Genomic DNA, 27,977 nt, shown 5'->3' on the forward strand with positions numbered 1-27,977 from the left:
TTTGTCAACTCAGATGTGTATTTACCTATAGAAATAAAGTTTTTTCTGTCCTTTAAGTAGGACTCAAACCAATTTAGAACTGTTGCCGAAAGTCCCACCCAGTTTTCTAGTCGGTCTAGTAATATGTTGTGGTCAACAGTGTCAAATGCAGCACTGAGATCTAATAATACTAACACTGAAGTTCTGCCACTGTCTGTGTTTAAGTGGATGTCATTGAAGACCTTTACAAGAGCAGTCTCAGTGCTGTGGTTTGGACGAAATCCTGACTGGAACACATCCAAACAGTTATTTAAATGCAAGAAGTTACTCAACTGTTGAAATACTACTTTTTCAATGATTTTACCTAGAAATGGCAGGTTTGATATTGGCCTGTAATTGTTCATTACTGAGGCATCTAGATTATTCTTTTTTAAGAGCGGTTTAATGACTGCAGTTTTCAGGGCCTCTGGAAAAATACCTGAGTGAAGAGATGTGTTTACTATATGAAGTAGATCTGAGGCCATGCAAGGAAAAACATCTTTGAAAAATCCTGTTGGAATAATATCAAGGCAGCAGGAGGAGGATTTCAGAAGTTGAATAATGTCCTCTAAGTTTTTACCATTAATCTGATGGAATTGTGTCATGGTGTTTGAATTGATATTAGGTGGACATAGGGACAAAACATTTGCTGTACCTGATGTAGAGGCACTGACTGCTTGTCTAATTTTCTGAATTTTGTCAGTGAAGAAGGAGGCAAAATCATTGCACGCCCTGGTGGATAGAAATTCAGAGGCTACTGACACTGGGGGGTTAGTTAGTCTGTCGACGGTAGCAAACAAGGCACGTGCGTTGTTTTTGTTTTTGGTAATGATGTCAGAGAAGAAAGACTGTCGTGCGTTTTTCAATTCCAAATTATAAAGGCCAAGTCTCTCTTTATAGATTTCAAAGTGAACCTGGAGATTTGTTTTTCGCCACCTACGTTCAGCTTTTCGACACTCTCTTTTTTCTGTTCTCACGGTCATGGCCTTTCTCCATGGAGATATTTTCTTGCTAATCACTTCCTTTACCTTAGTTGGAGCAATGGTATCTATAACATTTTTAATTTTGAATTAAAATGATCTACTAGCTCATTTACTGAGATGTTAGCAGGGGCAAGTGTGGATGAGAAATTCTGAGTAAACATTTCCCTAGTATTTTCAGTTAAATATCGCTTTGTGGTTACCTCTTTTAAGTGTGCGATGACAACAGCCTGGACCACATAAACAAGGAATTTGTGTGTTTGTGCGTATGTGTGTGTGTGTGTGTTTATAAAGTGCAGGCTTTGCAGTAATAGTCCAGTGAGATAGAGGGCTGCCCAACACATGTTGTGTGGTACCATTTGGTACAGCCGGTGCACTCAATCTGAAAAGAAACAGAAATAATACATGTTAGAATATGGACAAACGTTTTTTAGGTTAACATCACTCATCCAGAGTACGCTTTACAATCACGCTGTTAACATTTAACTAAACAAGCAATGTATAGGTTGGGATCTTATCTGTGGTCCTTTCTGTGTAGATTCCGTGCTCACAAGTTCCTTCCACTGCACCAGTGTTCTCCCATAGTGCAAAGACATGCAAGTTTGGTGAATTAAAGTAAAAATGTTCAATATCTGTTATAGTGTTCACCCGGTGATGTTGAGGTAACCTATCCAGGGTGTATCCCAGTCTTCCAGCCAAATGTTGGTCAGGAAATTAATACAACGTCTTACCCATTGGTCACCCTTGGTCAACCCTGAACTAAGTTCCCCACAGGCCCGACACAGCTGGGATAGGTCATCTGTAAAAAACAAATTCCGGCATAAATGTAGTGAAATGCCAAAAAATACAGGATATTTCGGTTTCTCTGGTTTAGTCCTGTATACCGGAATTGTTCACCAGGGACATTGCCATGTCGAACCTCATTGAGGCCACACCCGCCTGGTCAACAGGGTACTGGACCTTCTGGTCCAATAGTATTTGCTCTGCAAGCTAACAAAGTCTGAGATAAGTATCTTCGTATTATTGTTTAATGACAGATGGTTATATATACACATTCATAAATGTTACCTTGCAAATGAATACACCGCATGATGTTGTGTCCTGCTGTTTCGGATGATCCATGCTGTTGCATGCCCATCTCCCAACAGCTGGGTTTGTCTTGCGGACCAGCGATCTACACAGGGAACACAGATAATGTTTTGGACATACAATCCTTTTTAAGTCAAGAACAGCTGAATGTTCACACAGGACAATCTTATGTTATTCAAGTTAAACAGCAGTAATCAGGAACATTATTTATGTGGCTTTGTGTTGCTCCCTTAATATAATCCCACATCCTGAATGCATGAATATATCTAGTAAAGACATTACAGCTGATATTTGATTTACAGTGTCAGGTCTTTGCAGCGGCTTATCTGTTCTTTGGTGGCCCCAAATGGGTCCAAGAAAAGGGACCCGTTTTCCCTCAGATACATGATCTATGGAAGTGCAACAAATTAAACAAAGTGTCAAGTGTTGAATAAAAAGAAATATCTTGACCCATTAACATTTTAGATTACTTACAATGAGTAGCCAGTGTGCCCCGGAACAGACGGCTCCAGCTGCCACATGGTGTTTTGTCAGGTCCAACTGAAAAATATTTGTACACACTTAAGTACATAAGTACATACATATGTACATATATACACTTATTTCTAGTCCTACTCTACTCACCTTTCTTAAACCGCCTTTGTGTGTTCCCTGCCAGAGGGAAGTCATGAGGTACGAGTCCAAAATGAAAGCCCCAGCTTTTGCACCCACCCATGACAAATAGGCATTGACAATCTATAAATACAACAGATGTTTTTATCCCATTTGATAAAGAATTACCAGTTTGCATATGTACTTTTGTCTTATAAGGCTTACCTCTCCCTCCAACTGCTGTCCTGGGGCCAAGACCATGAGGTTCTCGCTGTAAACCTTGTATGGGCCATACTTGGCCCACAGCGTCTCCTTCCTCCTCCCTGCCCATATGTCTCGGATGACTGTAAAAAAAAAAGATAAGGCATGTTAGTTATTAAGGAAATGCATACTTTGAGGTGTACTTTGTGTCAGTTTACTTACAAGTCTCCACCTCAGAAGATGCTCCTTCTGCCTTACTTGATGGAGCCAGGGTTTGGGAGGATGTCGAGGGTGTGGAGGTGGAGGTGGAGGTGGGTGTGGGTGTGGGTATGGGTATGGGTGTGGGTGTGGAGGTGGAGGTGGAGGTGGAGGTGGGTGTGGGTGTGGGTATGGGTGTGGGTGTGGGTGTGGAGGTGGAGGTGGAGGTGAGTGGACCAGCCAGAGGAGAAGGATCCAACAATTTTTTCAATTTAGCAGGGATCCTCTCCTCTGGCTGGACATAGTGTGTGAGGTGGTCAATGTTGACTTTCATCTTATTCTTTCCCTTTTCTGAAACTATTTCAGCAACTTTCCCCTCAATGTCCACAACCCGGTAAGGTCCCTGCATTTCCACGTCTAGTTTTCCACCTTTTCTTTGCTCCAACCTTTTTTTTTTTTTTTTAAAACCAAGTCCCCCACTTGGAAGTTGTCCGCTTGCCCTTTCTCCAGTTTCCTCTTGCGGACCCTCTCTTGGCTTTTTTTCATGTTTTTCTTGACAAGCGTGAAAACGGCCTCCTGTTTTTGAAGTCCCTCCGAGACATCTTCCCTTTCCACCATCCTATTGACTTTGTCTTCTGTTATCTGCCACAGAAAACGGTTAGAATGTAGAGAACATACATGTTTGAAATAAAAATCATGCTACAGGATGAGAGAATAACCGGATCTTACTTTGTACTCCTTGGGCACCTCTGATGGGTACCTCGCCTCCCTCCCAAACATGAGAAAATATGGACTGAACTTTGTAGTCAGCTGAGTTTTGGTTCTCAGACTGAACATGGTGGACTGCAGGAATTGGTCCCAACGCTTGGGCTCACCCGTCACCAGTTTGTTCAGGGACCTAAATTCAGGTAAAGTACAAGAAGTACAAGAAGGTAGAAGACAAAATGGTTTCGAATATATGATAAAGCAACCCATTTATTTACTCTTGTTGTTTTATTTAGGTATAATTTGTGATTACTGTTAATGTAGGAAATATAATGTTATTTATATTAATTAACATACCTCTGTATTGTTCCATTTAATTTTTCCACAAGCCCATTTGTCTGTGGGTGATATGGGGAACACAGGCTTCTTTCGATTTCCAGCCTCTCACAAAGGTTATAGTTCACCTTGAAGGAAACATTGGGACAAAAATGAAACAATAAAATGCATCTCCTGCTGAAAATGCCTATGAATGCTGTAAACTGCAAAATGTGTTGGTGAATTTTTATGAATTTTGCATTCACACTAAAAACTTAGCACAGACATGTTACATAATAGGGAGTCATGATGCTTCAAGGGTATACCTTATTACAGAACTCCCCGCCTTGATCTGTTAGCAGTCTTTTAGGTGCACCAAATTTGTAAAAGAAATCAAGAATACAATTGGTCACCTCATCTGCTGTTTTGCTTTTAAGTGGGTATGCCTCTGCCCATTTGGTGAAATAATCAACCATGACACAAATGTATTGATTGCCACCATCTGTTACTGTGAGTTTACCCACTAGGTCCATCCCAATGAGCTCCAGAGGCTCTGTTACCTGAGAAGAAAAAAAGAAAATGTGCATTTCAGTAAACCACAGTTCACATGTTCCAAAGCTCAAACTGGCTGGAATTGTTTCCTTGTACCTCAATAGGAGTGTACTCCCTCTTTTCTTTGATCCTTGCCCTCTTTGATTGGCACTGGGGACACTCAGCAATCTGGAAAAGACAAAAAAACACACCATACACTTTTCTGTGCTCCACTTTTGTACCATAATGTATAATTGACCTCAAAGTCAAAGTCAAAGTCAGCTTTATTGTCAATAATTCTACATGTTGTACATCCAGAAATATCTAAATATCGTTTCCCGCAGTCCTACAGTGTGACATATATACATCAAACAAAAAAGGCCTAGATAAACATGGTATACATTAAACAAAACAAAGGGCCTAGATAACCGGGGTATACAGTTTAAAATGTTAATAATATAATTTAAGTGTTCAAAGTACAGTTTCAGTGCAGTAGCAGCGGAGATGGGCAGAAAAGTGAGTTGAGTTAAGGGGGTTAGAGTCCAGGACCATTTGGGTCAGGGGAGAAAGGTCGGAGGCAGGGTGGAGAGTTCAGGGGAGAGATGTCAGAGAGGGGGAGAGAGGGAGGGAGGGGAGAGAGTTCAGCATCCTGACCGCCTGGTGGAGGAAGCTGTTGCCCAGCCTGGAGGTGCGCGAGCTGAGGCTGAGGAACCTTCTTCCTGAAGGCAGTAGGCTGAAGAGGCTGTTGGAGGGGTGGGTGGAGTCACCCACAATGCTGAGTGCTTTGCGGGTGAGGCGGGTGTTGTATATGTCCTGTAGTGAGGGGAGTGAGGCACCGATGATCCTCTCGGCAGAGTTCACTATGCGCTGCAGGCTCTTGCGGTCGGCGGCGGTGCAGCTTCCGAACCACAGCGTGATACAGCTGCTGAGGATGCTCTCGGTGGCGCCTCGGTAGAAGGACAGCATTATGGGGGGTGACGCTCCGGCTCGCTTGAGCTTCCGGATGAAGTACAGGCGCTGCTGGGCTTTCTTCGCTAGTGCGGTGGTGTTGTTTTTCCAGGTGAGGTCCTCAGTGATGGTCACACCAAGGAATTTGGTGCTGGTCACCTGCGTCACAGCAGCGCCGTTGATGGTCAGGGGGAGTGGGGGTCGACGGTGGGTTCTCCTGAAGTCAACAACTATCTCCTTTGTTTTCTCCAGGTTGAGGAAGAGGTTGTTGTTTTGGCACCACAGGGCCAGCTGGTTCACTTCCTTTCTGTAGTTAGTCTCATCGTTGTTGCTGATGAGACCCATCAGCGTTGTTTGCAGTGTCGTCTGCAAACTTCACGATGTGGTTGGTGCTGAAGGTGGGTTTGCAGTCGTGGGTCAGCAGAGTGAAGAGAAGGGGGCTGAGCACACATCCTTGGGGGGCCCCCGTGCTCAGTATGAGGGTGTCTGAGGTGTTATTGTTGACCCGTACAGCTTGTGGTCTCTCTGTTATTTCATTATTTTATAACTCACCCACTTGCGGATGTCTTCCACCATGCCAGGCCAATAAAACCGTTTGATGATGGCACCGTGTGTTTTCTCTACAGCAAAATGTCCTCCCAGTTGGCTGCAGTGAAACTCTTTAAACAGCTTGTCAGCTTCTTCTGAGGCCTTTTTTCTTCTGCATATGTAATGCAGTTCTCCATCTGGTATTGAAATGTCATAGTTATATATTCATTGAGTGTTATCATAGCACACAATATTCTGAAGGCCACACACTCTTACCTTTAATCCTGAAGGTCTCAGCTCTTCTCTTGATCACAAACCTCTGATGGCTTGATAAACCTTCAGGAAAAACGTTCTGGAGTTTGAAATCCATCACCTCTTTCACAAGTCTTGCCTCCATTTTTGTTGGATCCACTCACTCCTATGTAGCCCTAGTACTAAGCTCTCCCTCAAACACACACACAGGCAAACAACAATCACTCACTTAATTAAACACACAATACTATTTCACTCACAAGGACCAACACTCTATCACATTCAGTACTCACTCACGCACGTTCTGATCTTTTTCTATCTAATTTCTGACTAACTGTTTTCTCTCGCTGTCTCTAATCTCTCTCTGTCTCTAACCTCTCTCTACTCACAAACCCACAACGTTTTCACAAATCCACTGGTTTATATAGCCTGTAGCTTCACGGAGACGGAGCACCTAGCAGAGAGACAAGAAGCTAACAGCAGCAGTCACTTGACAGAGCTGTCACTCAATGTGACCACGCCCTAATGCAAAAACTTTAAGACCTAATATAAATAAAAGGGTCATGTTAGAAAACAATTCACTCACAGATTCATAATCATGAAGGTGGAATCTAACTATATCAATAATAATATGTATTGCATCCAGGGGTAGAAACATGTTTTTTTCTGCTGTAAAATTGGGCATTTTAACATGGGGGTCTATGGAAATGGCTCCTTTCTGCAGTCATCGCCTATCGGCCAATATATGAACTGCAGTTTGTGGCACTTCCGTATTGGCGTCCCGGGTTGCGTTCGAATACTCCAAAAAAACAGCTCCTAAATTCTAACCCTATCGTCTATTCCTTGACCTCGGAGTGAAACGTCATGGGGTTAAGGGATAGTGGATAGGATAATTCAAAAGGATTTAGGAGAAGAGACTGCGGCACTTTAGAGAATCCGACTGCACTTTCACTATCCGACGTGTTTATGATGCGCCAGCAGAGGTCATAAATGTGCGCCTGCTGCTGTGGGGAAACTATGGAAACTACAGTTTTCTATACAGCGGACTACAACATGGATGTTTAATAAGAACGAGGGACTACTGTAAACTCATCTAGAGACTCTGCACCGTGCTCTGATGCTGTTGTTTTATGCTTTATGAACGGGGACAACAGAGAAACATATTCTTCATGACCAAAGTTGAAATTGAAATAAAAAAGGAAAGTGAAACTTATGCTCGTCACCCTCTCCCTCCGGTCCACATTAATACAAATGATCCCAATACATATGATTGTATGAAAAGATCTTAAAATCAATACAAATGTATTTATTATAAACGTTAGTCCTTAACATCTATCACTGTGTATATCACCATTCAAACATCTTTTAAAAGTTGAACAAACCCCACACAGCTCAGTAAAGACTGTGAAATGTTGACTTTATTTGATCATTTCAGTAAAAACTAACGTTCATATTTCTCTTTTTGATTATAATACTGATGAACGTTCAAAACAAAGCACTTTGGCAACTTACCACATACGTTTTAAAATGCTTAATAAGCACCGTAACTTTCATGATATCATTTATCGTTCATAATCGGTTGTTTCCGTGAACGGCCGACTGTTGTGTGACGGCAAATGCTGCGGCTGCAAGGCATTGTGGGGCAGCATTTTCTCCTCTCCTTTCGGTTAGGGAGGTCCAGTGGTTCCTAGGCTAAAGGAGGTTATAAAGGAAGTTTGAAACCTCCTTTCCTTTTAATTTAGAGAATTCGAACGGCACTTATCATGGCTGCCACTGAGGGACTTCCGGGTCATTTCACTCCGTTAGGAAGGTTCCTAAGCTAAATGGACTATTCGAATGCAACCCCGGTGTTTTTATGCCGTAGATTGAAGCCCTGTTCGCGGGGACGAGCAAAGGTGACGTCATCGCCTGTATTGAGCGTTCGCCTAGTTTTCTAAGCGGAAAAACGAAAGATACTATTTACTTTCTCTCTTTTGAATGATATATTTCCCATCAGATTAAACAGCAAACGGCTGAATAAATAATGTGCATACAATTGCGTGGAGGCTCGTTTTAAGGAACAAATTGGAACAAACTTCCGTTTTTGAGTCCACTCTGTTATGTTCCTCCTTCCTACAGAACAGACAATGACAGGATAATATGTCATTTGTCAGTATAGTCCTATTTTTTAAAACCTTCTCTGTTGTTTAAGTGTCTGATAACCACGAATAGTAAGCAATGATATAACAGTAATTATATAACATATATCAGACACTGTGTTATTTTCAATCAAGCCTAAAAGATTATAATGTGTTCAAACTGGCTTCACTCGCTATAATTGCTCCTTTGAATGTAATGTTCCTCTGTGGTTTCCTACTCAACACATGTTTGTATTGTAATGCCACTCATATTTTATTTTTTATTGTATTTTAAGGTGACATTGAATGCTTTGAAAGGTGCCCTAAAATAAAGTGTATTATTGATCTTATATCTGTGCCTATATCACACTATTAATGTTCCTTATTTTAGACTAGGTTAATCCTGGTGTCAATAGGGAAGATCTGCACTGTTCTCTACATAACATGTTCAGCAGAGCAGGTATTTCTCCTGCCAGATTTGGAACCCCCCCTATCATTTTGTCCAGGATGGTCATAGACTCACCAAAATCACACTGGTGTTTGCTGTTCCCCTCTAGTTTGTGCTCGCAAAAGCATTTTACTCTGGGCCCAGCAGGTGAAAAACTAAAGAGGGGCTTCCAAATCCGGCAGACCAGGTGTTGTAGCTGCCGGATTTGGAAGCCCCCCTATACCTTTGTCCAGGATAGTCATAGACTCACCAAAATCACACTGGTGTTTGCTGTTCCCCTCTACTTTGTGCTCACAAAAGCATGTTACTCTGGGCCCAGCAGGTGAAAAATTATAGGGGGGCTTCCATATCTGGCAGCCAGCCACAACACCTTCTCTGCCGGATATGGAAGCCCCTCTTTAGTTTTGTACCTGCTGGGCCCAGAGTAAAATGCTTTGGTGAGCATAAACTAGAGGGGAACAGGCAACACCAGTGTGATTTTGGTGAAGTTGTGACTATCCTGGACAAAGATATAGGGGGGCTTCCAAATCCGGCAGCTACAACACCTGGTCTGCCGGATATGGAAGCCCCTCTTTAGTTTTTTACCTAATGGGCCCAGAGTAAAATTCTTTTGTGAGCACAAACTAGAGGGGAACAGCAAACACCAGTGTGCTTTTGGTGACAGTGTGACTGTCCTGGACAAAGTTGTAGTGGGGGTGCCATATCTGGCAGCACCTGGTCTGCCGGATTTGGAAGCCCCTCTTTAGTTTTTCACCTGCTGGGCCCAGAGTAAAATGCTTTTGCGAGCACAAACTAGAGGGGAACAGCAAACACCAGTGTGATTTTGGTGAGTCTATGACCATCCTGGACAAAATGATAGGGGGGGTTCCAAATCTGGCAGGAGAAATACCTGCTCTGCTGAACATGTTATGTAGAGAACAGTGCAGATCTTCCCTATTGACACCAGGATTAACCTAGTCTAAAATAAGGAACATTAATAGTGTGATATAGGCACAGATATAAGATCAATAATACACTTTATTTTAGGGCACCTTTCAAAGCATTCAATGTCACCTTAAAATACAATAAAAAATAAAATATGAGTGGCATTACAATACAAACATGTGTTGAGTAGGAAACCACAGAGGAACATTACATTCAAAGGAGCAATTAAAGCGAGTGAAGCCAGTTTGAACACATTATAATCTTTTAGGCTTGATTGAAAATAACACAGTGTCTGATATATGTTATATAATTACTGTTATATCATTGCTTACTATTCGTGGTTATCAGACACTTAAACAACAGAGAAGGTTTTAAAAAATAGGACTATACTGACAAATGACATATTATCCTGTCATTGTCTGTTCTGTAGGAAGGAGGAACAGAACAGAGTGGACTCAAAAACGGAAGTTTGTTCCAATACGAAGATTGTGACAGATCTGAAAAGTGTCCTTAAAACGAGCCTCCACGCAATTGTATGCACATTATTTATTCAGCCGTTTGTTGTTTAATCTGATGGGAAATATATCATTCAAAAGAGAGAAAGTAAATAGTATCTTTCGTTTTTCCGCTTAGAAAACTAGGCGAACGCTCAATACAGGCGATGACGTCACTTTGCTCGTCCCCGCGAACAGGACTTCAATCTACGGCATAACACCTGTTCTTCCCCAGAGTTTGCTGCTTGATTCAAATGCACAGAGAAATCCGGGTTGCATTCGAATAGTCCATTTAGCTTAGGAACCTTCCTAACGGAGTGAAATGACCCGGAAGTCCCTGAGTGGCAGCCATGATAAGTGCCGTTCGAATTCTCTAAATTAAAAGGAAAGGAGGTTTCAAACTTCCTTTATAACCTCCTTTAGCCTAGGAACCACTGGACCTCCCTAACCGAAAGGAGAGGAGAAAATGCTGCCCCACAATGCCTTGCGGCCGCAGCATTTGCCGTCACACAACAGTCGGCCGTTCACGGAAACAACCGATTATGAACGAGAAATGATATCGGTATAAAGTTACGGTGCTTATTAAGCAATTTAAAACGTATGTGGTAAGTTGCCAAAGTGCTTTGTTTTGAACGTTCATCAGTATTATAATCAAAAAGAGAAATATGAACGTTAGTTTTTACTGAAATGATCAAATAAAGTCAACATTTCACAGTCTTTACTGAGCTGTGTGGGGTTTGTTCAACTTTTAAAAGATGTTTGAATGGTGATATACACAGTGATAGATGTTAAGGACTAACGTTTATAATAAATACATTTGTATTGATTTTAAGATCTTTTCATACAATCATACGTATTGGGATCATTTGTATTAATGTGGACCGGAGGGAGAGGGTGACGAGCATAAGTTTCACTTTCCTTTTTTATTTCAATTCCAACTTTGGTCATGAAGAATATGTTTCTCTGTTGTCCCTGTTCATAAAGCATAAAACAACAGCATCAGAGCAGGTGCAGAGTCTCTAGATGAGTTTACAGTAGTCCCTCGTTCTTATTAAACATCCATGTTGTAGTCCGCTGTATAGAAAACTGTAGTTTCCATAGTTTCCCCACAGCAGCAGGCGCACATTTATGACCTCCGCTGGCGCATCATAAACACGTCGGATAGTGAAAGTGCAGTCGGATTCTCTAAAGTGCCGCAGTGTCTTCTCCTAAATCCTTTTGAATTCTCCTATCCACTATCCCTTAACCCCATGACGTTTCACTCCGAGGTCAAGGAATAGACGATAGGGTTAGAACTTAGGAGCTGTTTTTTTGGAGTATTCGAACGCAACCCCGGTCTCTTTCTTCCCCTCACAGCTGTGATAAGTTGTTGCCAGATCCACTACAACGTTACTTTATTAAATATTCTTTTAAAACTTCCTGAGATGTCACTCCTTTTTTTACTTTCTCATGGACTTTGAACAAAGAACATCCACAACTCTTTTCAGCTAATCCTGAGCTCAGAGCTAAAATACCCTACAGTCATTTTTTGCTTCGAGGACGTAGACTGACAGTGGTAAGTGTTAACGTCACAAGTTGTCTAATGTGTTTTGCTAATGTACACAGCCTGTACTCCAATGTTAGCTATTATATATATATATATGTATGTATGTATGTATGTATGTATGTATGTATGTATGTATGTATGTATGTATGTATGTATGTATGCATGTATGTATGTATGTATGTATGTATGTATGTATGTATGTATATATATATATATATATATATGTGTAGATGTTAAACACGACGCTGAAGTTAGCTTCCGATTCAGAGCTTCCGATTCGGAAATTTAATTTACAGCGCTGAGCAAACAATCCTCCGTGTTTGAACCTCTTAAATCGCTGCATAGCCGATTTATTTGGACTGGATTATCCCAGAGGGTCTAAACATTCTTTATAACACAGTTTGAGATTTGTGAAACCTTAATTCTATTTGTGAAAATACAAAAAAGGGAGATTTCAGTGATTTTTTTGCATCTAGACCACAGAAGACCAGGTCCTGATCTAAAACCACTATACTGTACCTAGACTCATCAAATCTGGACTGGAATCTTGTCTTCCCCCTGTGCTCCATGTCTGTTTGTCGTCGTGTCTCGTCGATACCTGTTGCTCTTGTCCATGCTACCTGTCACGCTCCATGTTTGTTCCTGAGGTTTTTTGTCTTGATCCTTCCTTGTACTCCCCCGGTTTTGGTATGTTAAGTTGTTCCTTGTTTTCTTTTGTCATTCAGCTTTGGGAAATAAAGCTCGCTTTTTGTTACCTGACCTTTTAGTCCTTTTACTGCATTTGGGTCCTATTTTCCCCCAACCCTGACACTGAGTCTGCTTCAAATTAACGTATTATCCTCACAGGATCATTTTATTAAAGTTAAAGCAAAACTTACTAAAGCATTCTAACTGTTTATGCTTTAACAGCAATTAATAAATGATCCAGCTTTGCTTTTGGCTAACTGTTTTTATTGTTCTGCTTTATGATTGTAATGCATGACTGTGCCAACATGCGTCTCCTCCTCCCTGCTCTTGTTTGTAGGCTGTACCTGCTTTTCAGGAGACCAGGCCTCGCAATTATCTTCTTTCTGCCAGTGCATCAGCGGTAAGAGTCCATCACAAACTGCAGTGTCTGTCACCCAGCAGGAGCTAGGCTAACATGCTAACAGGCACAGAGCCTTAGAACACCACATACTCCAAAAGACAGATTATGTAGCTCACATCAGGGCACAGAGCTGCTGCAGCCTCACCTGACCCAGCAGCTCGTTGGCTAAAGCTATGATGTTGTGTCGGAAGCATCCTGAGGCCACAGTGGCTTCAGAACATGTATGTAGTCTATCTTAAAAAACATCTTGAATTTATTTGTAGAAAGTTAGTTTGTTATTTAACAGGTATGGAGACTTTTTTTAGTTTCATACATTTAAAAAAATACATTGTTAGAATTTCTAAAAAGTACTCTTACTCAAACCACTAAAATTATGTAAATGAAGCAAAAGGCTCCTGAAATCCTTTCACATGTACTCACCAGTGTAACGCTGCCTTGCCCCAGTATATTTAAACTACATGGGATGACGGCTACTAATGAGCACTGCACATGATATATATATATTTGGAATGCTTTATGGATTGAAGTGGGGGCTGCATTTTGAATTCTTAAACAAGTTATGCTTATCAGACTGTGGTATGACCTTTGCAACACAAATATAAAGTGAGCAAGTTTTGATATTGTTGCATGCTGTTTATACTTTTTTTGACATAGAAAAACTATGATTACTAATGTACATATAGCTTTACACTGGTATGATCTGAAACTGTGACAGGCTCTGAAAGACTCCAATCCACTTCCGTAGTTGCACTTATGAAGGGAAACAATGGCCTTAATGAGTCCAACTGGTCACACATTTTTTTTAATTTTTAGTCAGGACCTGGTCTTATGTGGTCTCGATGCGAAAAAAGCACTGAAATCTCCCTTTTTTGGATTTTCACAAATAGAATTAAGGTTTCACAAATCTCAAACTGTGTTATAAAGAATCTTTAGACTCTGGGATAATCCAGTCCAAATAAATCGGCTATGCAGCTATTTAAGAGGTTCAAACACGGAGGATTGTTTGCTCAGCGCTGTAAATTAAATTTCCCTTAACTTTCCCCTTAACTGCCGAATCGGAAGCTCTGAATCGGAAGCCAACTTCAGCGTCGTGATGTAAACGGTAAACAAGCTTTGACTGTAACATTATGTCAAAGTTACACTGGTTTGACTTTATGTTACAGTTGTGGTGCTATCAAGGACTAAGTCAAAATGTACTTATTTTATTTATTTATTATTTTGTTTAAGTAAAAAAAGAAAAGGGTTGGTGTTTTCCGTGACGTCACTGCGCCATACACCGTGAGTTTTATGGTTTTAGCAGCTAAGGTCCTGTTAGGGGAATTCTGTTTTTTACAACGCTACATTTCTTATTTCCACCCTTATCTTTTAAATTTGTTTTACATTTAGGTTGTCAGCTATTTTGAGTCATACAATTGTAACAAATAAATACATGTTAGTAGCTACAATGTATTCATACATGTATTTGTGTAAGTCTGTCACAAGATGTATCTTATTTTTTCTTTTATGAGTTTACTGATTTTAACTTTCTGATCAAAATCGTTCTAATTCCGGGACTCGTCTCCACTTGTTCTGCATCACTTTTTTCATTATAAAAATAAGTATACTATTGGAAAAGAAAATCAAACTGCAAAACCAGAGAAAAATAAATCAATTCATATGGCAAGACTGTTGTTTGGATATTCTTATAACAACATAAACAGTACAATTTAAAAAAAAAAAAAAAAAAAAAAAAAAAAAAAAAAAAATCATGAACAAAATAAAGTGATGAAAAGGGGTATTATTATTAATGAACCAATATATATCACACAAATACACATTAAAATATATTTGTTATTGTTTAAAGTACCTGCCTGAGGAAGTTGACTGCTCACCCCTGCTCATAATTTTCCGACACTAAGCTAAACCATCGACAAAGCTGTTGTGATAGCCCTCTGAATAATGTGTGCTACACGGGGGAAAAAATAAGTATAATCCGATACAATCCATTAGACTTACTATCAATCAACAACTGTCTTCTAGACATAGGGTACACCTTTTGTTGAGTTAGATCTGCTATTTACACCGGAGTTATTTCTTGATTCCATATAAATATATTAAATAATTCCTTTTTTGAATCAGAATCAGAAACAGGTTTATTGCCAGGTAGGTTGACACGTACGAGGAATTTGACTTGATGTCATGGTGCGTACATAAAAGTAAAACAAAAATTAAAAACACAGATAGAGAACTATTTTAAGAAGAAATGTTGGGCTGGGCCATGGCAGGTATGTAGCAGACCCTCGATGAAAGGGAAACTCCCAGGATGTGGGACTTGTTACTGCGTACAAGTAAACATTTAAAGGCTTTATAAGTGTTGAACACTCGTACACCATGTCTACAATGATCTTACTGTACTTCCTGATATGTTAATGGTGTAAAAAATAAGAATCTCTATAATTACAGCCACATTTAGTATAAAGCTTGTAATTGGCCATTATTTCATGCTCATGTTATTTATTATTTTCCTCGTTTCTTCTTACAAATGCCCAATTTACTTTTAACCCCCTCCTGTGTCTGTGTCTTTACTAGCAGTGCAGTGAGCTGAGCAGCAGGCCTGCAGCTGGTGGCTCAGGATGGATAGACTGACGCTTTCTCACATCGATGAGCAGCTGGAGTCCTCCGAGGTGAAAGCTCTCTGCTTCCTGTCTCGGGATGTGGTCAACATTAAACGCCTGGAGGGGGTGAGCTCAATTGATCTGATACTCAGAGGTGGAATGTAACTCAGAACAGTACTGTACTTAAATACAATTTGTAGATACTGTACTTTCTACTTGTCACTTATTACGTTTCAGAGAGAATTATTGTATTTTTACTACACTCTTTTGTCTGACAGCATTATTTACGCTACAAATTAAGATGATTGCAAGAAATGTATACAGAACTGCAATAACAAAACAGGAACATTGAGGAAATAATACACTTTTTGATATATCTTTTTATTATTAAGTTTGTCCATACATTTACTTAAAATTCCAAACTTCATGTTTTGCATAAAGTATGAATGAAATAATACAAATAAACCGGCCTTATCGTATTTTGTAAATCCAGGTCTTTTTTTTCTTACATTTACATGATTGACAGGGGACCTTTTTCTTTAGTGAGTACTTTAACACTTAATACTTAAAGGGGACCTATCATGCAAAATGCACTTTTGTACGTCTTTTATACATGAATATGTGTCCCCGGTGTGTCAGGGAACTCACAAAGTGTCAGAAAACACAACCCTCTCTCTTTTCCTCCATACCCAAATCTCTAAAAACGGGGATTATTATTTGAATTTTTCTGACGTCAGAAAAGGGGTGCTCTATATGGGCAACTCTCCACCTATCAGGGGAATGAGAGACTGCTCGAAAGCGCTGGAGACGCTGTAGTACATATGCCAGGCCTGTAAGTGGCGCTGTAGTCTGCCACAAAAGCAGAATCAGCCCTTGCAAAAACAGGGCTGGAAAAGAGCAAATAGAGCGAAATGAGGCATGGCTAAAATGCATGATCTGTTTGGTATTTTGAAAAAAAAACTTCACAGACATGTTTTATATAGGTATGGCCCTACAATATATGTTTCAAATATAGCATGATAGGTCCACTTTAATTATGTTTTCCCTATTACACTTTCATAGTTTTACTTCAGTAACTTTTTCAATGCCGAATTTTTTTTTTCAAATGTTTACAATGTGGTATAAGTAATTTGACTTAAAGTGGACCTATCATGCTATATTTCAAACATATATTGTAGGGCCATACCTATATAAAACATGTCTGTTAAGTTTTTTTTTCAAAATACCAAACAGATCATGCATTTTAGCCATGCCTCATTTCGCTCTATTTCCTCTTTTCCAGCCCTGTTTTTGCAAGGGCTGGTTCTGCTTTTGTGGCAGACTACAGCGCCACTTACAGGCCTGGCATATGTACTACATGAGCGGTCTCTCATTCCCCTGATAGGTGGAGAGTTGCCCATATAGGCGGAGCACCCCTTTTTGGGTTGTGTTTTCTGACACTTGGTAAGTTCCCTGACACACCTGGGACACATATTCATGTATAAAAGACGTACAAAAGTGCATTTTGCATGATAGGTCCCCTTTAACCTGTTAAGCCCGAGAGACCCCGGTACCGGGGCACTGCCACAACATCTTGCAGGAAACAGTGTCTGAGGGCATGTTCATTTAATAATCTATGAATGTTTTATATCCATGTAACGGGAAGAAACTCATCTAACTGATCATTTTTATTTATTTTTCAAAATAAAACCCACAATGCTAACGCCGAGCCTCTGAATTAGCAACGAGCGAAAAATGCTAACAGATTACTGCACCGAAATTCACTCACAAAACCTTATTATTTATCTTTTCTGCACATCCATGACATCGTTTCACATCGTGAGGTGACACAGAATCGAAGGGTAGCCTCATTATCACTCAGTTATACGAAATCGCGACTTTATAAACAAAAACCGACATCAAAACATGTGGCGCTAGGTAGCTAAAAATGCTAACATGGTTACCTTGTGTCGTAGTCTGCTCAAAAGTGGTCTTCAATGGCATTAAAACGATAAAAACGCGGCTGAAGTTAATCCATAGGTTAATCCAATGTGTCTGTGTCCCTTTGAAATGATTTCTGATAATCCATGAGCAAAAAGACTGCTTTTCCATTTCTAGATGTCAGAGCGAGAGATAGCTTCACTCATGCAAAACTACATGCGCAAAGCCCCCACCTTTTTGTGTTAACGTTGGAGTCTATGTGAAAACCCCCCTTCGATTCTATTTGCTCTAACGGTCAGAAAGAGATGTCAATGACCAATGGGTTCCAGAGAAACGGTAAAACCCCCCATTTCCACCCAAATCACCTCAGAGGTGGAGTTTTTTTTGCTGAACCTCTCTAAAAAGGTCAAATGTCACTTGTTTTACATCAATCTTGATACAGGGTACTGGATTCGTAAAGCTTTTAGTCTACCTTACCATCATCCAAGGGTAGTTTTCACTATAAGTAAAAAAAAAAATTGGACGGACACTATAATTTACAGTTTTTTACTATGTAAAATCTGAATTTTCTTTAAAATAAAAAACATCTATATTGTTCTGACTTTTCTACATCCAACTCACAGGTTTATCATTACTTTGAGAAAAAAGATTATTAATTTAACCCTTTTAGAAGGGAAGATATGGTCATTTGTTCTGGGAATGTCATTTTCGAGCCTGAGACCTGAAAAACAGGCTCAGGGCTAAACAGGTTAAGTATTGGATCTGTGCACTTCCTCCACTTGTCTCAACCCTGCTTCTGAGGAAAAGTTGTCTTATTGACCCCTAACTATGGACACTTTTGGCGTTTTTTTATAATTGTAAAATATTTGCTACATTGACTACAAAACAAATGTTGTATGGTAAAATATCTAGTTTTTTCATTTTAACATTGATAATGACTTTAATATAATAATGTCAGCTTCATCAAGCAAAATCCACAAAATGCTTCATATTCAACACAAATTAAAGAAGTAGAGACACAGTAAACATTTATTATTTTTGAGCGAAAATTATTTCTCTACCTTCAAACCCCACTTCACTTGCTTTTTACTAAAATAAACACTGTGAGAAGCTCCCTTTGGGTCATAACTTATCTTCCATCATTGCTAAGACAACTTTCTCAGCTGTTGCATCTTTTTCTCCAAAGTTTATTTTTGTGTTTCTCGGTTGTTCTAACACAGATCAATGATGCAAAAAGGCTCTTTGTGACACTAGAAGAACAAGGTCTGCTGAAGGACTATTCCTACCTCCGTCAGCTGCTCCAAACCATCCGGCGACCCGATCTCCTCCGCCTCCTGGAGACGGACAGCAGGCGACCAGAAGAAACCAACGCAAATCCCGTGCTGTCAGAATACAGGTACATATTTACAGTAACCGGGGGAAATAACAGGATTACAAATACAGTTTGTTCGGCAAAGTCTGTATCCCTAAATGTGTCTGTTGTTTCTGCTGTTTGTGTTTCACTATACTCCTCTTTCTGTCAGGGTGGTGCTGTACAAAATCTATGCGGACATGACTGTGAAACATTTTGAAGATTTGAAGTTCTTTTTGAGTGACAAGCTGGGCAGAAACAAAATTGAGGCATGCAAGGTGAGAACAAACTCAGATAATCATGATAAACCACAATATTAAAATGCTGCTATTTACTATTATTTGGGGGGAGATAAAACAAATACACATGCATTGATAATAAAGAAATGCATGACAAACTGGAAAGAGAAAATTGAGGATCTTTTACTTTATTATTACATGATTTCTTAATTATTGGCATAGAACAAGTTTCCGACACTAAGCTAAACCCCATCGACAAAGCTGTTGTGATAGCCCTCTGAATAATGTGTGCTACACAGGGGGAAAACAAAAAGTATAATCCGATACAATCCATTAGACTTACTATCAATCAACAACTGTCTTCTAGACATAGGGTACACCTTTTGAGTTAGATCTGCTATTTACACTGGAGTTATTTCTTAATTCCATATAAATATATTATATAATTCCTATTTTGAATCAGAAACAGGTTTATTGCCAGGTAGGTTGACACGTACGAGGAATTTGACTTGATGTCATGGTGCGTACATAAAAGTAAAACAAGAATAAAAAACACAGATAGAGAACTGTTTTAAGAAAACTATAATAACATTAAAAATAATAAAAAATATAGTAAAATATAGCAGTAATTACATAGAAATGGAATAGAAATACTCAGATTTTCACATTTGCACAATGTTGCACTTACCATTTTTATTTTGAATGTTACTGACTACTCGAGGTTCTGGGTGTGAAAGAGTTTAAATAAATAAAAAGCCGTATTTCATAACTAGTATTTATTGCTTTGGGGGAGTAGGAATAATGGTTTCACAATTACCGATGTAGCGCGTCATTTTGGGCTGGGCCATGGCAGGTATGTAGTAGGCCCTCGATGAAAGGGAAACTCCCAGGATGACGTAGTGAATACGTGTCAGACTTGTTACGCCCCCTTGATAAATTATATGGAAATGTTCATGGACATGAATACTGACTTCTTGGAACATTTTTACTGTGTATTTATATAGTTTGATTGTTTTTGTGCACTGCAACAATACTACTACTGAAGTCATAATAATAATTTCAGGATTTCTCCTCTGTTAATTGCAGACAGCACTGGATGTGTTTGCTGAAATGGAAAAGATTGGTTTTCTGTCGAACACCAATCTGCGTGAGCTGCATGAGATACTGCAGAAGATAGATCAACAACTGGCTGCAATCATACAGCCCCATGTGGAAGGTATGAAACACAAGCACATACACATTTAAATGTTGGATTATAAATGTTCAACCCAACTTTCCTTTAAGAAGTGCTTTTATACTATAAAATCATTTCAAAAACGAATTGTGTTCATTCTACAATTTATAGACGAAGTATCACCCTACATCACATTGACGTCACGTAGGTTCAACTGCGCATGTCGGTTGCAAAAGACTTCCTGCAACATGTCGTGTTGTGCTGTGGGATGCCAGAATCATAAATCTGTTAACAGATTTCTTAATTCTTACCGAATACCATCAAAGCACACTCCTTTTAATGCTAACCGCAGACGTCTTCGGTTACAAGCCCTCCGAAGAACCGACTGGAACGAGGACCTAATTCAAAATGCCCTACTTTGCAGCTTGCATTTCATATCAGAGGCCTGTACTACGAAGCCGGTTCAACCTAACCTGGATATGTTTGAGTTAGCCGGTTGGCCTAATCCAAAACATACGCGCTCTCACTAAGCGGTCCTACAACGCTGGTTATCAAGTGGATCGCTCAAGCCAGCCGTGTCCTATCTAGTTAGGTGCGCGTTCACATGAAAGGGGTGGTATTTGGAGCATTCGACCAATCTCAAACATGGACAAGCGTACTGACAGCGCAGCGTCATACTTCCTGAATGAAAAGTGAACTTTAATATTAGTCAAATATGAAGAAGTTAAACTTTAAACATCCATGACTTAAACACTTTATCCAGGATAAAAGCCACATAGCTGCACCTGCAAGGTGAATACAGCTGGTAAAAGAAAAAGTGTTTGAATGCGTACATTAACAGGTTCATGAAATCACTGCCCCGTCCAAGACACGAGTGGATCTGACTTTAATTAGGAGAATTTGACTTGAGTGTTTCGTCAACTTAATGTGTTGCTTAAAATAATACTTCTGCATACAGTATGTGACACTGTGAGTGTGATATGATATGAATGATAATGGGACACATCGCCGTCTGCACTCACAGTGCCGCGGACTGTACTTAATGTTACTTTGATCCGGTTACTTATGTTGTGGCAGATATTTAAGTAAGCTTTCTTAACGCTAATGTTATAATAGTCAGATTGCTCTGAAGATGGGAGGGGATATTCTATTCATTGTCACGTTCACACAGTCTGTTGATTTTTGGCGGCCGTCTTTCTGTATTTCCTTTCTCCTGTAATATGAATTGATCGCTTTAAACTCCGCACACTGAGCTCTGATTGGTCAGCAGACGGTGCTTTCACTGAGTTGATCTCTTAGCCTGCAACCTAACCTCCTCCCGAGGAGGTTAGCCGCTCAGCATAAGTTACCATGGAGATCTAGCCCGCTAAAAAGAGAACCAGCGTCGTAGGACCGGAAACCCCCGAGTTTTCCCTGAAGTTAGCCGGCTAAGCGAAAATCCGGCTTCGTAGTAGAGGCCTCTGGTAACGCTAAAATCAGTCATCACTTGGGTTAGCTCACAACAACAAACGGCGATTGATATAATTATTGGGTTGTATTCTTAACCTACAATAGGATACAGGATAATGTGATTTGTGTATGTGTATTTGAGTCGAACGAGCTTTAGCACCTTGGCTGAAATGTTTTACGTTGTCTTGCTAGTAGTTAACAGGAAGTTTAGTTAGTCTTGTAAGCTTAGCGTGAGTAGTTGGCTAATAATAACGTATTACGGCGTAGTCAGGCTAAAGTAAATGTATACACTATATTGTATTGTCAATCACCAGGATAAACTTTATTTTTACAGGAGAGGTATCCATGGACTTCAACAGTCCCAACTTTGCCCAGTCTGTCATTTTCTTCTCAATCCTGTCTGATGTCATCAAAGGCGATAAACTTAAGAGGTAAGTATAGTCACTTTCACCTTATTTAGCTGCTCATTGGGGTCGCATAGCATGCATCGACATGCAGATATGGTATGGAAAGTAATTTAATGTGGCATTTTTTTTTTGGAAGATATTTCTTAGACCAGATCGTTTCTGTTATGTTGCATTGTCTTGGAAGGCCCTTTGAGGCATGCTATGTGATTAACACTTGACTTGATTTGGGGACCTGATACAAATCTTTGGCCTAAGCTTATTGTTGCTCAATGAACTGTTTTGGTATTAACTGCTTGTTCTCTTCTGTTGGTATCAGATTTAAGAGAAAGAAAAAAAGAGATGAAAATACCCCCAGACCACCAGAGAATGCACACCAGTCCACAAAAGCCACTGATGAGGTTATATCGGAATCAGCAGTCGCTTGCCTGTCTTCAGATGACTGCAGAATGGAGCATTGTGCTGGTCCTTGCACTGGTAAGGACTTCAAATATCATAACTGAAATAGGGCATGTAATGGCAATTTTATTCTTGTAATGGCAATTTTATTCTTCCAATGTCCTATATCCTTTGCCATTTCAAAGGAGGGCTGGAGAGTGATCCAGACGTAGACACAAACAGATGACTTTCCGGTCCTTTGGTGCAGTTTATAATGATGTTTATTTAGCGTTTACATACCAAGGTTTAAATTATATGGTTGTGGTTAGCATCTGCCGGGCTGGTGGAATCGGTATGCTCTCTTCCTCCTGTGTCCTCATCATTTCCTGTCACCCGTGACCCCTTTATACACCCGGTGCAGCTAAACACCGCCACCAAGTGTTCAAAATAGTATTGCAGTATAAAATATAAATAAAGTAAACTGACATAACAACACCACCCCTAAATGGCTCCTACAGGGCAGTTACTATTAGACATTTGTACACTACACTATACATTTATCCAATCCAGCAGGACTGTGTTGTGTTTGAAGTTGAACATTATTTTCTTTAGCACATACAGTCTAAAAACATATGTCCAATAATTATAGCGATCAGATGCATCTTTTAGAATTGAAGTGGTTTAAACTCCAATTTAATCTCTATTTCAGAAGCCACGGTCCCGAAGGTTCTCCATGATGACCTCAAACTCGAGTACCGCCAACTTTCTGCAGAGAATGTCAGCCTGCGTTCAGAGAATGACAAACTCAGATCTCAAAATGAGGAACTAAAAGAGACATCCAGAAACACCCATTTTTTTAGCTCTATCAAGAGCAAAATGAAACTCTGGTTAGGGCTTAGCAACAAAGATATTACATTCATATTTAATGTCACAGAATGTAACATCTCAAAAAGGTTGAGAAGTTGGCTCCTTGTTATGTCTGAGACTTTAGAACCTCTCAAGTGGCCAAGCAAGCATGCAATTTTAAAGAATATGCCAAAATATTTTAGACCTAAATACAAACGTTGCAGGCGCATTATTGACTGCAAAGAGAATTTTATTAACAAACTCACACATTTTACCTCCAGAGCACAGACATATTCGACTTATAAAAGCCACAACACTGTTAAGTCTTTGGTTGGCATGTCACCTGCAGGAGCCATTACTTTTCTGTCACCAGATTGGGGTGGGCGGGATTCTGATAAACAAATTATTGGATTTTATTACCTTGAGCGAAATGATAAGATAAGAGCTGATCGTGGTTTTACCATCAGAGATACATTTGCCACCCTTAAGATCCCTAATTTGACCAAAGTTAAGAAGAAGCTCTCTGCGCAAGAAGTGGACACATCAAGGCGTTCTTCTAACGTGAGAATACCCATTGAAAGATTAATCGGTAGATTGAAGAATTTCAAAATTATGACAACTATTAGTCCAGTCACGCAGGTAGACCTTTTAGATGATATGGTGATCAGGGTGGAGAGACTGACGCTTTATCACATCGATGAGCAGCTGGTGTCCTCCGAGGTGAAAGCTCTCATCTTCCTGTCTCGGGATGTGGTCAACATTAAACGCCTGGAGGGGGTGAGCTCAACTTATCTGATACTCAGAGGTGGAATGTAACTCAGAACAGTACTGTACTTAAATACGATTTGTAGATACTGTACTTGAGTAATTTATTTTCATGCCACTTTCTACTTGTCACTTATTACATTTCAGAGAGAATTATGGTATTTTACTACACTCTATTTGTCTGACAGCATTATTTACGCTACAAATTAAGATGATTGCAGAGAAATGTATACAGAACTGCAATAACAAAAACAGGAACATTGAGGAAATAATACACTTTTTGATATATCCTTTTATTAAGTTTGTCCATACATTTACTTAAGAATCCAAACTTCATGTTTTGCATAAAGTATGAATGAAATAAGACAAATAAACCGGCCTTATCGTATTTTGTAAATCCAGGTCTTTTTTTTCTTACATTTACATGATTTTTACAACAATGACAGGGGACCTTTTTCTTTAGTGAGTACTTTAACACTTAATCAGTAACTTTGTCAATGCCCAACTTTTTCTTTCAATGTTTACAATGTGGTATAAGTGATTTGACTTAAGTATTGGATCTGTGCACTTCCTCCACTTGTCTCAACCCTGCTTCTGAGGAAAAGTTGTCTTATTGACCCCTAACTATGGACACTTTTGGCTTTTTTTTATAATTGTAAAATATTTGCAAATAGTTTTTTCATTTTAACATTGATAATGACTTTAATATAATAATGTCAGCTTCATCAAGCAAAATCCACAAAATGCTTCATATTCAACACAAATTAAAGAAGTAGAGACACAGTAAACATTTATTAATTTTTGAGCGAAAAATTATTTCTCTACCTGCAAACCCCCACTTCACTTGCTTTTTACTAAAATAAACACTGTGAGAAGCTCCTTTGGGTCCATAACTTATCTTCAATCATTAGCTAAGACAACTTTCTCAGCTGTTGCATCTTTTTCTCCAAAGTTTATTTTTGTGTTTCTCTGTTGTTCTAACACAGATCAATGATGCAAAAAGGCTCTTTGTGACACTAGAAGAACAAGGTCTGCTGAAGGACTATTCCTACCTCCGTCAGCTGCTCCAAACCATCCGGCGACCCGATCTCCTCCGCCTCCTGGAGACGGACAGCAGGCGACCAGAAGAAACCAACGCAAATCCCGTGCTGTCAGAATACAGGTACATATTTACAGTAACCGGGGGAAATAACAGGATTACAAAAGTACAGTTTGTTCGGCAAAGTCTGTATCCTAAATGTGTCTGGTTGTTTCTGCTGTTTGTGTTTCACTATACTCCTCTTTCTGTCAGGGTGGTGCTGTACAAAATCTATGCGGACATGACTGTGAAACATTTTGAAGATTTGAAGTTCTTTTTGAGTGACAAGCTGGGCAGAAACAAAATTGAGGCATGCAAGGTGAGAACAAACTCAGATAATCATGATAAACCACAATATTAAAATGCTGCTATTTACTATTATTTGGGGGGAGATAAAACAAATACACATGCATTGATAATAAAGAAATGCATGACAATATATTGTGATAGCCCTCTGAATAATGTGGAACAGGCTAGCAAGTGAGCAGGTGTGCGTCATATGAGAGGCCCCGCCTTACATCCTCCGCCACAGATTTGGGGGAATTGGTCCGTGCGCAAAGCATTGTGGGGATTTTAAGGACGCGAAGTCTACCCATGTGCAGCCTCGAAATTTCCCCCAAACCAAGGACGCGGCCTTGGTGGAATTCCAAGTATGCTGGAGATTGGAACAGTCCTTCGGCGGCACTCGATGACGTAGCATCCTTGAAATATTGGCTTGGAAGCCAATATCCTCGCGATTGAGAAACGGCCTTTGTTTTCCAAATGCCAGGAAGTATTCTTGCCTCGCTTCTGAAGCAAGATGCTCGGCAGACATGTGCTACCAAGCAAGCGTACTCGCGATTGAGAAACACCCATGGTAGGGCGAACACATATGGTACTGACACCGGCCATTGCCGCTCGAAAGCGCTGGAGATGAATACTGACTTCTTGGAACATTTTTACTGTGTATTTATATAGTTTGATTGTTTTTGTGCACTGCAACAATACTACTACTGAAGTCATAATAATAATTTCAGGATTTCTCCTCTGTTAATTGCAGACAGCACTGGATGTGTTTGCTGAAATGGAAAAGATTGGTTTTCTGTCGAACACCAATCTGCGTGAGCTGCATGAGATACTGCAGAAGATAGATCAACAACTGGCTGCAATCATACAGCCCCATGTGGAAGGTATGAAACACAAGCACATACACATTTAAATGTTGGATTATAAATGTTCAACCCAACTTTCCTTTAAGAAGTGCTTTTATACTATAAAATCATTTCAAAACGAATTGTGTTCATTTCTACAATTTATAGATGATTGATTGATTGATACAATAGGATACAAGATAATGTGATATTTGTATGTGTATTTGAGTCGAACAAGCTTTAGCACCTTGGCTGAAATGTGTTGCGTTGTCTTGCTAGTAGTTAACAGGAAGTTTAGTTAGTCTTGTAAGTTTAGCTAGCGAGAGTAGTTGGCTAATAATAACGTATTACGGAGTAGTCAGGCTAAAGTTAATTTATACATGTTGGGAAAATACTGAATGTTCTTAATCAGGTCATGTACACCCACACACACACACACACACACACACACACACACACACACACACACACAACACACACACGGAGGGAGTATATTAAATGAGTTTTCAGACTCTGACGACAAAGACACCGACCTTAATGATAACACCGGAACATTGGACAAAGAATTAGATATTTGGAACTAAACACATTAGATAAGATACTATGGAACACATCTATGCACACATGTAAGCCTATGGGAAGCCCAGAAGCCTATTTCGATATCTAGCTATATTGAGCCATATATGTCTCAACAGGAGGGAGATGTTGAATGTTATTCAAAAGGTGTTAGTAGCATTAGCTAACAAACTACTGAAGAAAACACTTTTATTTTATAATAATTATTCTATAAATCCTCAGGGACAGTTTAGACCAAAAAGAGTAAAAACACCTGAACCGAAATATCTGTATTATCTGCCAGAGCCAAAATAATTTTTAAGAGAAGATAAAAACATTGGAGAAAACACAGTAGAAAATATGGCTAAAATGTTGAGATGAAAAGAGATCACAAGTGTTGTTGTTCCCCCACACAGCCAGTGAGACCAGGACAGTGGGTCTTCATCTGAGTGATGAAGAGGAAAACCTGGCATTCGTCCAAGTGTGAGGGTCCCTACCAAGTGCTCCTGTCTACACCAGCTGCAATTGGAGGAGCAGAGACACCATCCTGGATACACCTGACTGTGGAGCTGTTCAGGCCTAAAGAAAGAAACTCGACTCTGCTGTGGTAAAGTCTGGCTACAAAGGGAGGTGTCACCAATAGGGCCACTTGTCTCAAACCAGTGAAGAAATCAATAGAACCCAGCAGAACTAGAGAGTGACTTTTAGCAGGAGAACGGTGACAAGTCTGAACGACAGAACTGGCACACCATGTACCAGCCATGCACATGATAGACCATGGCACCCCTACAGACCAGGGCTGTGGTTTTTAAGGGGAACTTCATGCATTTTTTTTTTTAACTATAGCCCTCTTGACAATAAAACCATTATTATTGGGGGAGAATTAGACCCTAAGATAGCGAAAACTTACATTTGAAACCAATGCTATTCCGAGACCCCATCCATAGCAACTAACAAATCAGATTCACAAATCAGAGTCAAGAGAAAATCGTTAAATTGCCGCCCAGCCAAGATCACAACATGATGGACATCAAACTTTAAGGCTAGAAGACCAGAGGAAAAAATAAATCAATAAAAGCATTTCAATTAATATTGGGAGTCATGTCGTTACTTTGTTGAGAA

General features: G+C 39.8%; 2 protein-coding genes across 5 annotated transcripts; one reads left to right on the forward strand and one right to left on the reverse strand.

Annotated features, from left to right (window-relative positions):
• Positions 1-1,138: 1,138 nt before the first annotated feature.
• On the reverse strand, positions 1,139-3,208 carry LOC117493867. Its single transcript, XM_034144433.1, has 8 exons — positions 3,102-3,208; positions 2,904-3,022; positions 2,712-2,822; positions 2,562-2,627; positions 2,388-2,476; positions 2,067-2,172; positions 1,883-1,988; positions 1,139-1,797 (listed from the first exon to the last, which is right to left on the reverse strand). Exons 2-8 carry the CDS (start codon positions 2,937-2,939, stop codon positions 1,643-1,645), a joined length of 669 nt encoding a protein of 222 aa, XP_034000324.1. The 5' UTR covers positions 2,940-3,022; positions 3,102-3,208; the 3' UTR covers positions 1,139-1,642.
• An 8,385-nt stretch (positions 3,209-11,593) lies between these two features.
• On the forward strand, positions 11,594-27,947 carry LOC117493799. 4 transcript variants are annotated; one of them, XM_034144383.1, is made up of 13 exons: positions 11,594-11,894; positions 12,910-12,972; positions 15,541-15,692; positions 18,707-18,882; positions 19,010-19,115; positions 20,163-20,292; positions 22,034-22,130; positions 22,423-22,580; positions 23,191-24,104; positions 25,079-25,254; positions 25,384-25,489; positions 26,210-26,339; positions 27,272-27,947. In XM_034144383.1, exons 3-13 carry the CDS (start codon positions 15,585-15,587, stop codon positions 27,340-27,342), a joined length of 2,172 nt encoding a protein of 723 aa, XP_034000274.1. In that variant the 5' UTR covers positions 11,594-11,894; positions 12,910-12,972; positions 15,541-15,584; the 3' UTR covers positions 27,343-27,947. The 4 variants fall into 4 exon arrangements, with proteins under 4 accessions (XP_034000274.1, XP_034000275.1, XP_034000273.1 ...); XM_034144384.1 differs by having other exon boundaries at positions 11,595-11,894; positions 15,544-15,692; XM_034144382.1 differs by lacking the exon at positions 12,910-12,972 and having other exon boundaries at positions 11,595-11,894.
• Positions 27,948-27,977: the final 30 nt, after the last annotated feature.

Source organism: Trematomus bernacchii, unplaced genomic scaffold (assembly GCF_902827165.1).
Source record: "Trematomus bernacchii unplaced genomic scaffold, fTreBer1.1, whole genome shotgun sequence".
Lineage (NCBI taxonomy): Eukaryota > Metazoa > Chordata > Actinopteri > Perciformes > Nototheniidae > Trematomus > Trematomus bernacchii.

Excerpts from the sequence above, each read along its gene's own strand:
- LOC117493799 (XM_034144383.1), top strand. The coding sequence starts at position 15,585 with ATGGATAGACTGACGCTTTCTCACATCGATGAGCAGCTGGAGTCCTCC. Across the intron at positions 15,693-18,706 it reads ACATTAAACGCCTGGAGGGG|ATCAATGATGCAAAAAGGCT; the intron begins GTGAGCTCAATT and ends GTTCTAACACAG. Across the intron at positions 19,116-20,162 it reads ACAAAATTGAGGCATGCAAG|ACAGCACTGGATGTGTTTGC; the intron begins GTGAGAACAAAC and ends TGTTAATTGCAG.
- LOC117493867 (XM_034144433.1), bottom strand. The coding sequence starts at position 2,939 with ATGGTCTTGGCCCCAGGACAGCAGTTGGAGGGAGAG. Across the intron at positions 2,823-2,903 it reads GACAGCAGTTGGAGGGAGAG|ATTGTCAATGCCTATTTGTC; the intron begins GTAAGCCTTATA and ends TTGTATTTATAG. Across the intron at positions 2,173-2,387 it reads CGCTGCAAAGACCTGACACT|ATCGCTGGTCCGCAAGACAA; the intron begins GTAAATCAAATA and ends TTCCCTGTGTAG.